The sequence below is a fragment of the Chiloscyllium plagiosum genome, chromosome 26 (genome assembly GCF_004010195.1).
Source record: "Chiloscyllium plagiosum isolate BGI_BamShark_2017 chromosome 26, ASM401019v2, whole genome shotgun sequence".
Lineage (NCBI taxonomy): Eukaryota > Metazoa > Chordata > Chondrichthyes > Orectolobiformes > Hemiscylliidae > Chiloscyllium > Chiloscyllium plagiosum.
This window is the reverse complement of record NC_057735.1, coordinates 14,297,315-14,310,176: the sequence shown is the minus strand read 5'-3', so window position 1 is coordinate 14,310,176 and position 12,862 is coordinate 14,297,315. Positions and strand designations below refer to the sequence as shown.

General features: G+C 40.4%; 1 protein-coding gene across 7 annotated transcripts in view; it reads left to right on the top strand.

Moving 5' to 3' along the window:
• The window catches only part of LOC122563116 (plasma membrane calcium-transporting ATPase 1-like), a 233,175-nt gene that overhangs the window by 176,422 nt on the left and 43,891 nt on the right, over positions 1–12,862 (top strand). For all 7 annotated transcript variants that reach the window (XM_043716565.1, XM_043716561.1, XM_043716558.1 and 4 more), the window contains 2 exons: positions 3,456–3,635; positions 9,994–10,081. In XM_043716565.1, coding sequence (XP_043572500.1) covers positions 3,456–3,635; positions 9,994–10,081 — 268 coding nt within the window. The remainder of the gene's footprint in view (positions 1–3,455; positions 3,636–9,993; positions 10,082–12,862) is intronic.

Sequence of the window (12,862 nt, the reverse complement as noted above, 5' to 3'; positions counted from 1 at the left end):
TGGTGCCAGTGTAGTTGCGGAAGATGGACTGTTCCACATATCCTACGAAGAGGCAGGCATAGCTGGGGCCCATGCGGGTGCCCATGGCTACTCCTTTCGTTTGGAGGAAGTGGGAGGATTGGAAAGAGAAGTTGTTCAGGATGAGGACCAGTTCAGTCAGTCGAAGGAGGGTGTCAGTGGAAGGGTACTGGTTGGTACGGCGGGAAATTGAAAATGTGTTGCTGGAAAAGCGCAGCAGGTCAGGCAGCATCCAGGGAACAGGAGAATGTCATACCCAGCACAAAAGATGATTGTGGTTGTTGGAGGTTAATCATCTTAGTTTCAGGATATTTACCAAAGGGGTTTCTCGCAGGAGTGTTGTAGGCCCATCCATCTTCATCTACGGTGTTACCTCCATCATATATGGTCATGGGTGGGATTGTCATTGTTAGTTGCACAATGTTCAGCAACTTCTCAGATACTGAAGCCATCCATGTTTATATGAATGGAGACCTGAACAATATCCAGGCATGGTTTTTTTTAAATGAAAAGTTGCACTTGTTTTACACAAGTGTCAGACAATGACAATCTCCCCATGAGAATGATCTAAACATCTCCCTGTGACAATCAATGGCATTACTAATGAATTTACAGCTGTACAGATGAGAACACATCTGGAGTATTGTGTGCAATCCTTACAGAATAAAACCGTTACTTACTGTAGAGGGAGTGCAGCAAAGGCTCACCAAACTGACTCCTGGCCTGGCAGATTGGTCATGAGAGTTTGAGCTAACTGGGCCTGTATTCATTTAATGTAGAAGAATGAGAGGGATTTCATCAAAGTATATGGCAGGATTGGGCAGACTGGATCCAAAGATGATGGTTCCATTGTCTGGAGAATTTAAAAACAGGTGATCATAGTCAGGTCTTTGGGTAGGCCATATAGATCTCGGTTGAGAAATGTCTTCGCTCATAGATTGGAACAGTGTACCATTGAAAGCTTTGGAGGCCAAATCACAAATCTATATAAGAAAGGAGAAGATTTCTAAAGGCTATAAGTGTCCAAGAGGATGGCACTGGGATAGAAGATCAAGCATGATGATGCTGAATAACAGATGGGCTGAATGGTCTACTCCTTCTATTTTCTATGTTTCTGTCACCTTTGCTGAATCCGTGACAGACACAAAACATTGTGGTGGGTGGGGGGGGGAGGTGATGGTGGTAGAACATGGCTACCATTGTCCAGAAACTGAACTGGATCAACCAAATAAATAATGTGGCTATAAGAGCAACTCAGAGGCTAGGTGGGTAGCTCGCCTTCTGACTCCCCATGTATATCTAATACCTTTTAACATGCAGGTCGGGGTGTCATGTAATACTCCGCACTTGCCTGAGCACAGATCCATCAACACTCAAAGCTCAGTAATGGCTGGGGCAAACAACCTGCTTGATTAGTATCCATCCACTAACTTCAACTTTTACTCCCTCCACCGCTGCACTATGGCAACCCAATGCACCATTTTGAAAAAACCCTGCAGCAACTCACTAAGGCTTCTTCAATAGCACCTTCCAAAGCCCTAACCTCTACTAACTGCAAGCTCCCTGCAAGTCACACACTATCCTGATGTAAAATTGCAATACCGTTTGTCATCAGGTCAAAATCCTTCCTGAAAGCACAATGGGTGTCCCTAAACTTCAGGGGCCACAGCAGTTCAAGAAAGCAGCTCAACACCACGTACTGTAGAGCACTTAGTGTCATTAGCTAGACCAGGATTTATTGCCCCTGTCATCCCATGAATGATTTTTTTGTTAAAAAGCTGAGCTGTCTATTAAGGGATGAGCAAATTTCTGTTGAATGCTGTGAGGAATCCGGAGGAAAATATAATCAAAGATCATAGAATTCCTACAGTGTGGAAGCAGGCCATTTGGCCCATAGAGTCTGAACAGCATCCCATCCAGACACACTCCCTTACCCGAGCCCTGTAACTCTGCATTTCCCATGGTGAATCCATCTAGCCTGCACATCCCTGGTCTCTGTGGGGAATTTAGCGCGGCCAATCTACCTAACTTGCATAAGTTTGGGCTGTAGGAGGGATCTGAAGGAAACCCATGCAGACACCAGAAGAATGTGCAAACTCTGCACAGACGATTGCCCGAGGGTGGAATCGAACCCAAGTCCCTGGTGCTGAGGCAGCAGTGCTAACTACTGAGCTGCCTTGCCACCTCCACTGTCTAAACTGGGAAAGAAAACGTCATGTTTCATTTTTCAAGACAACCATTTTGAGATAATTGATTTCTTTGACGGGGTTTATTGAAATTGAGAGCAAGTATAATTATGTGCCGGAGAAGTTAATAGTTCAAGAATAATGCTGAACAATGCAGTGCGCTTTAAATAATGTATAGCAACGAGTACCTGATATCGTCTAACAGCCTATTCCTATTTTAAATTCTTTGAAATCACATGCTGAACAACTTGTTCACAGTACGCCTGGAGATGCTTATTATCTATAAATAAACAAGTCCCTTTCTGAAGAACCACAAACAGTTCAGTTGATTCCATTTTCTTGGTGAAAATAATTACACCTCTGCCAGCTAATTTTATTGCCTGTGTTGAAAGGCTTTTATTATTCCATGTCAACTTACGTCAGTGTTTATTGCATTTAACCTATTCCCGACTGTACATCCTGAGTGACCTCAATATGCATCGTGAAATGTAGCACCATTTCCCCCTCCCCCACTCCTTTCCATTTCCCAATTTCCCCACACACGTTTTAGTTGCCTCATTTTCTAAGGCTGAGTCCAGAATTTGCCCCATTTTGCATCATGAGAATAGTTAAACAGTAAATGTGTATCAAGTGTCAAGTTTTCATTTTCGATGCTGTACAGTTTCTGGAAACTCTGATCCTTTTCCATTTTGCAGTTGTACACAGTTACATATTCATTCTTCGACCCTTGTAAAAAAAAAATTTGCGATATTAGTTTACTATTTAGTTTCTCCATTTGTCTAAATGCCTTTTGTTTTTGTATGAATCAAATTCTACTTCAGTATCACAAACGTTTTTTATTATGCTCTTATGTGCATGTTTCATTTGCTGTAACTGATCAAAAGAAAAGCTTTTGCAAAATAGGTATATTCGTTTTTTTCCTTCTGTCTGAATGCAATGATGCATTATTAAGGAGCTTTAACCATGTTTGCAGAGGCTGTGGTATTAATTGCTCAGATTCTTCTGTTTTTTTTGTAAAATTACAAATTCAGAAAGTAACTAATTTTGTGAGATTCAGCGATAGTCACAAAAATGTCTTCTAGAAAATTATTACTATTAGAGTGCTTCAATAGTGGAAAATAAATAAATAAATTGAGAAAGTGGTGAATTATTATTTTTATTTTTTTCGCAAGGTAATGCAATGTACTGCATTAGTAAATGGATTGTACCTAGTTCTATTTAGTCACTGAGGGTTGACTGTTGCCATTGCAGGTTCCAGAAGCCATACTGAAGTGTCAGCGAGCTGGTATAACTGTTCGAATGGTGACTGGAGACAATATTAATACTGCACGTGCCATTGCCACAAAGTGTGGCATAATCCACCCTGGAGAAGACTTTCTGTGTCTAGAAGGAAAAGAATTCAACCGGCTTATCCGCAATGAGAAGGGCGAGGTATGACTCTCACCAATGATGAGATGCAGAATAACGTCCACGCTAGCGGGAGTTTATAGTGCAGGAACAAGTAGCCAAGAATAAAGCTGAAGGAATTCAGACAACTTGTCATTGCTACCTTTTAATCTCAATCCAAAATTAAACCAGGAAAGCAAGTGAAATGGATTTCTTCAAACAGCCACCCTCCCATTGCCCCCAATCCTCCTCTAAGTGCCCATGCTGTCAACATTGCTGTTACCACTTCCTGGCCAGTTAGAGGTACACCAAAACTTCCCAACAGTTTTCTTTTGGGTTTCCTCTTCCCTGTCAAGAGTTCAGCTTTGGAAACCAACTCACAATAAGTTTTGGAAACATTGACTGCATTCTAAAACTTATATTTTTCTTTATTCAAGGTGTACAATTTTTAAATTTCCAGCAGTTTAACATTCAGAACTGACTCTGATTCTGACCTGTGAGGCAACACAAACTGCATCTTGCAGGCCTTTGTAATGTAAATACTTTACACGGCGCTCAGAAGGATATTGCAAGGTTATTTTTTGTACGGGTTGTTCTGTGTTGTAAATATTAAGAACCTATATTACTGGCAAAACAATGGAATGATTTAAGGCATCTCTTTAAATATGCAATAGGTGGTAAGTATGCCAGTTAGGTCACTGTCTGTCTTTTTCTTTCTTTGGGGTGGGTTTGGAATGACAAGATAAATTGGATCTTTTTGTTTTCCTTTTGTGCAAATTTGTTTGTAATTGATCAGATTTGGAAATCATTGCTAATTTTATAATACCTGGAGGCTTGAAACCATATGATAGCATCAGCAATAAAATCCGGAACTGTCTTATACTGTTGTTCTTCAGAGTGCTAGCTTAAAGCAAGAATGGGGGGAAATAGTTATGTGCTACCTTATCACCTCTCAGATTGTTTGATTTATAATGGTGGCTGTTCAATGCCTATAGTGTCTCAAAAACAGAACCAAAACAAATCATCACTCATCCTGTTTTTGGCACTGATTGAGAGGGGAGACTGTCCTTTCCATTCAAACAGATTTTTAACCTTCTTGAAAGGCAAACCGTTCAAAATATCCATAGGATGCTAACTCAGTGCAGAATTTGCTAGGTAGTGCACTAGAGAGTCAGTCTGGTTCTGAGGTAGATGAGAATCCACAGCTATCACGTGCACACAGATGCCAACAACTGAGCCATGACCATACTGTCAGGTCTCTTTGTCATGGTGAGAGACAAAAAAAAAACTGCAGATGTTGGAATCCAAGGTAGACAAGCAGGAGGCTGGGAGAACACAGCAAACCAGGCAGCATCCTGAGTCCTGAAGAAGGGTTACACCCAAAACGTCAACTTCTCCACCTCCTGATACTGCCTGATTGTGTTCTCCCAGCCTCCTGCTTGGCTACCTTTTGTCATGGTAGGCTTGATAATATTCAACTCTAGTAATAACAAATAACAACAGGCTTTTGGCTGGAGCAACTGGGATAGAATCATAGAATCCCTACAGTATGGAAGCAGGCCACTTGGCCCATCAAGTCCACACCTGCCCTCCAAAGAGGATCCCATCCCCCTACCGATTACCCTGCACTTCCCATGTCTAATCCACCTAGCCTGCCCATTGCTGGACACCATGGGCAATTCAGCCTGGCCAATCCAACTAACCTGAACCGTCTGTGGACTGTGGGAGAAAACTGGAGCACCCAGAAGAAACCCATGCAGACACGGAGAATGTGCAAACTCCACACAGATAGTTGTCAGAGAGTAGAAGGGAACAGAGAATTCCTGGAGGTGAGAGACAGGAGTGCTAACTGCTGAGCCACCGTGTCAACCTATTACAGTATTCTAAAGTAACAAAAGCTTCATGGAACAGAAGTTTAATGTTACATGCATATTTGTCTGTTGCCATGGGCACAGAATGTGTTTCCTAATGCAAACCATAAGCACCATAACTACAGACACTGCAGTACTATTTTTAGCCAAAATGTAACTGGCATTTCCTTAAAAAAGAGATGGTCTTAGTTTTTTTAAAAAAAAGGTGGAAATTCATGTTGAACGAAAGGAACTCCTGCATAATCCACCTTCCAAGTTGAATTTTGGAGGTCTTATGTCGGATGCATTATAATAGCCAACTGGTCTGGTATTAATGAATCATTAATCTTACAGTATTGGCAGGAGGCCAATGAGAAGCACTTCTAGCTTGTGCTTCAGTATTTGTATCGAGCTCATCTTGCCCCAATTTCACATCAATGGACTGAAAACCTGAATAATTCTTGTTCTGAATTACCTTCCTCATTGCTCTGTAGCAGGAAGCAAGATACTGATTTCACATGCCAAAATTGTCAACAGTGAAATTATTGAAAGTTTTTCTGAAATACTTGCGACATTCTGATCCCCTTAATATACAAGTCTCCATCTTAATGTGGTCTACCTGGACAGGAAGAAGCACTAGAGTACATTACTTCAACATGCAGCTCCAGTACCTCGGCTCCTGATGATACAGGAACCATGGGCTGGTTTCAGATCCAAAAGCTACAGTGAGGCTTTCAAAGATCATATTCAGTCCAGGAGCTGGAACCTAAGTTTTCTCTACTAACTAAACATTTATGCTGTTCATATTGAGGGATTAAAATGTGCATAATATCTAGTAGATGATTACATCTGTTCATTTCACTACTCTCATTCTTGCCGACTGTCAAGGTCTTTCATTAATATCTACTAAGTGAAAAGATTTCTGTTTGTTTTGTTAATGATTTACTCTGTTCACTCGAAAGAGCGATCAATAGTGAACTCAGAACATGAAAGTTAGTCAGTTTCACATTGTGCTTACTAGTTGTTGGAGCAAGTGCTAAGATAGCAAATACAGACTCCACTGCAAAGCATTCTTGTTTATCAGTGGTTTTGGGCACATTAATTTGTACTCAATCCTGCATGATCTGATGACAGCAATTATATTTGAAAACCAGACGCACATTAAATATATGGCTATGGTTAGTATGATGGCCGATCAAGCATGTAGCCTAGAGCTTCTGGGCACTACTTGACTTTCGAGGTGGTACCAGGAGGCAAAGATCTGTAAAGTGGAGATGTTGCTGCTTTATCTTTTATTAGTACCCACCTAATTTTCCCTTGCCAACTCTCTCTGATTAAGTTCCTTACAGTGTGGAAACAGGCCCTTTGGCCCAACCAGTCCACACCAATCCTGTCAAGAGTAACCCACCCAGACCAATTTGGCTCTGACTAATGTACCAAACACTATGGGCAATTTAGCATGGCCAATTCACCTGACCCACACATCTTTGGACTGTGGGAGGAAACCGGAGCACCCGGAGGAAACCCACACAGGCATGGAGAGAATGTGCAAAATCCACACAGACAGTTGCCAAAGGCTGGAATCGAACTTGGGACCCTGGTGCTGTGAGGCAGCAGTGCTAACCACTGAGCCATGATACCTGATGGAAACACCTGACCCTTTTGGTCAGGCACTAGCAAACGAGACAGTAAACCAGTCTGACCATTATAATTCCTGCCTTTCCATTTGGATGCCCCTTTAAATCCATTTCCCTCCTTAGCCTTGCTTAACAATATTCAACCTGTTATAAATTCTGTCAGTGCCTAGTAGATGTTTAGAAGTTGGTTACAGCGCTGTAAGTGGGAGAAAAGGAGAAGTATCTGCAATGACCAAATAAATGATCAATGTTTTTGTTTCCTTTTCATTTTTCTCTGCTTATTTAATAATCTCAATCACTCCTGAACTACCAGGCAGCATAATCCCTGGCGAACAGCTGCTGCTCACACATTGACCTCATCACTTACTTTCCCAACACTGTCAAATCTCACGCTGGTTCTATTGCACGTTTGGCAAGGGAGAGAACCAGCCTGTGATTGCAGAAGCTACTCCTCACTGATTCCCTCCATTCAATTTTACAGATGTCTTTTCTCCCATTGGTTGCCTCCTTGATTGTATTTCCTTGCATACTGTAGGGGCCATTTTGCCCAGCATTCCTGTGTGCCTTGCTTTGACAACCTTTCAATGGTGCCCAAGCCTATAGGCATAGGTGTTCCAACCGAGGTGCGTATTCTGCAAAGAAACCATGCCTTAATTTGGATTTTGCCTAAAGGCATTCTTTCAGCTCTAGTCTTGCAGGCTGAATGGGTAAGACCAGATTTAAGCACCTACTGGTGTGTCCCATTGTCAGCGATGCTCAGGTGTTTTGCTTATGTTTATTTCTAATTCTCTTGAATACAACTCAGCATGATTGAGCCAGGTATAAACTGTTGCAAGCATTTAATTGTCTAAAAGTGTGGTGCTGGAAAAGCATGGCAGGTCAAGCAGCATCTGAGGAACAGGAGAGTCGATGTTTCAAGGGCTTATGCCCGAAACACAGCTCTCCTGCTCCTCAGATGTTGCCTGACTGGTTGTGCTTTGCCAGCACCAGCCTTTTCAAATCTGACTCTCCAGCATCTTCAGTCATCACTTCTCCTCGGAATTTAATTGTAGCAAGTGAATATTTTGTGACACAAATGTAGTGATGGGCTGTTATGGGCTCCTACTAAACTACATTCCTGTTGAAATGCTATAAGTATTATCAAGTGTTACACACTGCATACATTTGACTCAGAAAGAGATGACCACTTGGAAGTTCCAGACTGTGAATTCTTCTCTCGCAGGTAATAGAACTAGGGTGAACCTGAGGAGAATCATTGGCGATGATACATTTTCAAAGCCAACTGAGGGAGGAGGCTTTCCTTTGACCATGCTAACCTGTCACTATGTTAAAGGTGGTGTCCAAAGGTTAATATGTGATCATCAAGACATTCTTCTTCTTTTACGTGAACCCATGGAGCTTTATTTCATATCTCCTGCTTAAAGCAAATACAAAAAATTTGTCTGCAGAAAGAACATCATTGCAACAGTAACGCCAGTGGAAAAACAAACACTATCTGTGTGTAGTATTTCTTACCACTTTACTTCCTGTTGGCTCAAGTGCAGTGTTTGAGCTATTAAATGTAGCTTTGAATAGCAGGAGTGCATGACCTGGTTGTTTGCTACGTTCCAAAAGAAGCCCCTTAAGACCGTATTCAACAACCAATAAAACACACACACACACACACACACACACACACACACACTGCCATCGTTTCACTTGTGCAGTTTCCCTGGGCAGTCTAGTTCTTTATTTCAATGACTTGCAAGTATTGGAGAGCATTTTTATACAATATCATGTAAGATTACATGATGCTGCGTGCTCGCTCACTTCAGTGGATTGCAATACTGTAAAGCCATTTAGTGTGGTGCTCCAATTCAAAATGTCATTTTAGAAACAAGCCTTTGGATCTGAATGTCCAAACCCTTCAGCTAGGATGTTATCAATCTTGTCTCCCCTGCAGCAATAACCTTTCTGACGCATTCTGCTGCTTGGCTTGTTCATTTGTGCTATTGGTTAGCCAATGCACATGCTTGTAGGTAACTCATTCAGTTGGTTCAGACATCTCCAATGATGAGAATCTGATTGACAGCCTCTGCCCTGAAATGCTCACAGAATCAGTTGCACTGGTACAGACATCTCATCCAGATGAGGAATTAAAGGTAGTGCGTGTTTCTGAAGTGCAAAATTCACCGTTAGCTGATAATTGGCCTCGAGGCTGTGTTTAAACATTCATAGTGAGTTAATTTCTACTTCCCATCTATAAATGAGTGTACTCCCAGTTAGTGGTGTTCCTGATGCCTAAAGCATTGTTTAACTTTAGGTAACCTTGAAAACTGTAACATCCTACTCCACTTGATGTAGGTAGAAAATTTAGGTATATGTATATTTAATTGATAATTTTCCCCATTGTCTTGGTCTTTCCTCAGTCACGCAACTCGATACATTTATACTGAGCGTTATGCTGGAAACATATTTCCACTACCTGGAAACATATTAAAGGAATGCATCAAAAAACTTTGTGCTTTCTATACTGAGAATGTAGTTTCACTTTAATTTGCAAAGCGTTTCGCCGGATATTTGGTTTGGCATTGGTGGTTAAATTCTTTTCTGTATATCTGTATTTAATTCCAAATTTAACAAACCAAGATCCCGTGGTAGTTAGTTTCCAAAAGCAGCAAAAACCCTTCCAGACCAATTTCTGTCCTAACACAGTGGTGGGAGGACAGAAGACAATGTCTTTTATGGCGTTTAATGTCTTAAATAACAGAATACGTATGTACTAAGTGCCTAGTAACTTTTGGTTTATGAACCTTTTGAATGCTTTGGAGAACTCATTGAGAAACTTTTATATACTGTCGTTTAGAATTCTCACTTTATATTTCTGGCATCAGTTGTTAGAAGGAAATTTCATATTTAATATTTTTGCTTCCTAAGGTTGAACAAGAACGTCTTGATAAAGTTTGGCCAAGTCTCCGAGTACTTGCCCGATCATCCCCAACAGATAAACACACACTAGTGAAAGGTATCTGAATAAAGTTTTATTCAGTTAGAGAATTGTACTATTTCCTACTATATACTATCTCAAATTGGATGGGCAAAAGGTTTAGCCTGCAAATGTTTTCTTGTCTTGATTTTGGATTAATGTCATATGGGAGAAAAGAGGATGTTTTGCCTTGTTTTCAATATATCCTTGATGTTGCAGATCAATAACAAGTGGAAATGAGAGTGGAGAGCTAAATATTGTTTTATTCCCATGAAATTGCAATTGAGAAATGTGATTCATTGGAATAAAACGGTGTGAAGTGTTCTATATCTCTTTGTTCATCAATTCAGATACAAACTGTAGAATGTTTTATTTTATGCTTTAAAAAAAGTCAATATGAAATACATATATCAGCTAATTGAAAAGACTCTAAATGGTGCATAACTAGGGAGACATAGCAACCTGCACCAAGGAAAGCAAATAAGTGAAACATGATTTTAAAAATTCAAACCTGCAATGCTGAAGCTGGCCTATTTTATTCCAGATAAGTGTCGAGGCACCTTCCTAACTCCATTAAGTTAATTTGGTTTTAAAAGGGGTATTTATGTCCACTGACTGTAACCATTGAGCCACTGTTGCTAGAATAAGCATGGTCAAGCTGTTTTGATATACTTAGGCTTCAATACATTAACAGTGTTGGCTATTAAGGGCAAAATCTAAACAGTTGGTAATTAGATCACTGTTGCCTTGAAAAGTGAAAGGTTAATTTCTTGTGTGTAATGTGTTTCCATCCCAGCTCATTCAAAAATGTTTTTTATGATAGAAACTAATATTCCTTATCGTGTAGGAAGCATCCTTCCTTTTAAGCTTTTTGTCCTGCAGCCAATACAAAATTCTTTTTAATCTGAATCTCCAAAGATCTACTCATTTACAGATTTGCTGCTAGTACAGGATATCTTGATGAGAAGCTTCACAGAATTGGCACTGGTCCTTTTCGATGCTGATGTAGGGTTCTCTAGATTTACCGCGTAGAGTTTTCATTCACTGACACTGCAGCTAATGTCGACCGAGTGTGTTAGCTAGGTTTGAGGTCTAAAACACTGGGTGTCATGGAATTGTAGATGGGGGTTTGGGGTGGGGGGAGGTGGTATGCATACCCCTACCAGGTAACTAATGAAAGTAAGTTTATTATCAATAAATGTGAGTTTAGCATCTTTTACCACTTATAATTTATCTGTGTATGCATACGTGGGGGGGTCGGGTGGGTGGAAAGTGTGGGTTCTATATTGAGGTTACATTAAAACCAAGATTATCTGAGTACCTGAGGAAAAGGTCTCTTTCAGTATGCAACTGTCAGAATAATCTTTGCTGAAATTAACTTGTCAGCCCTTACAAAGCTTGTCTACATTGCATGTATTCAGATTTGTAAATGGCTTACTGAGTAAATTTTTCAATTTCAAAGCAAGCAAAGTTAGTGGGAGCTTCAGTCTACCACATGATGATAACTTCTCTCAAATCTGTTTATCAAATTAAAATGTCTAAAGTGCTTCTTACTGCCCAAATGGGAAGCAGAAACACAACGCTGTTAATTAACAGCTTCAATCGTTTGGAAAATAGATCCTTAGAGTGCCGAAAAATCAACAATTCGGTATCATTTCTGCCATTTATTTTGAATTATTGACCTTTAAAGGAATACTAACCTTGGAGAGTTGCTGCCCTTAAAGTAGTGTTGCTTAAAACCATGTCAGTGCAATAATTTATGATGCTTGATGACCAAAAGCACTTCAATATTCCCCTCTCAATTTGTTTTTTTTTCTTTTCTCTCTCCCTTGGAACAAACACATGTTTCATTTCTCCCTCTGTGATTCTGCAAGTTAATCTGTAAAGTGTCAGAGCCATAAATATCAGAGATTTGATTCTCTCCATGTCCTCAGTTACCCCATTACAGTCTGTGCAGTGTTAGGGACATTGTGTTGTAGGTTTGTGAGGATTTTACTAATAATGGGGAGTTGATGGACATAAACATGCTTGGAAATTCAGAAAGCTTTTGATAAAATCCCTACAGAAGGTTAGCAAAATTTAAAGCACATGCGATCGGAGATAATCTACTGGCATAAAATAAGGATTGGCTAGCAAACATAAAACAGAAGGCAGGCATAAATAGGTCATTCTCCCGTTGTCAGACTGTGCCTAGAGGCTTGCTGATAAGATCTGTGCTTGAGCCATAACTGTTCACAGTATATGTCAGTGATTTGGACACTGAGAACAAATGTAACATTGCTAAATTTGCAAATGTTACAAAGCCAAGTGTGCGTGTCAGGAAGATGTAAAGATGTTTCAGGAGGATCAGGATAGGCCTGATGATTGGGCAGGAACATGGCAGATGGAATTTAATGTGGAGAAACGTCAGGTTGGGAACAGGAACAAATATGCAGTGTATTTCTTAAATGGAGAGAGGTTGGAAAGTAATGGAACTGTTAGGCTCTATTGCAAGAGGTTTTGAGTAAAGGAGTAGTGAAGTCGTGCTTTGATTATATAGGAGCTGAATGGACCACACCTGATGTAGCTTGAGCCATTTTGGTCTCCTTAATTCAGGAAAGATATTACCATAGTACGAGTGCAGCAAAGGTTCGCCAGACTTGTTCCCATGGTTGTCGGAATGTTCAACCAAGAGAAAATTGTGCAAACTGGACTTGTATTCTCTAGAGTTTCAAAGAATGAGAGATGATCATTGAAAACTACAAAATACTGAAAAGAGTAGACAGGTCAGCTGCAGGCAATATATTTCCCCTGTCTGGAACTGCCATTTACTGCTGAATT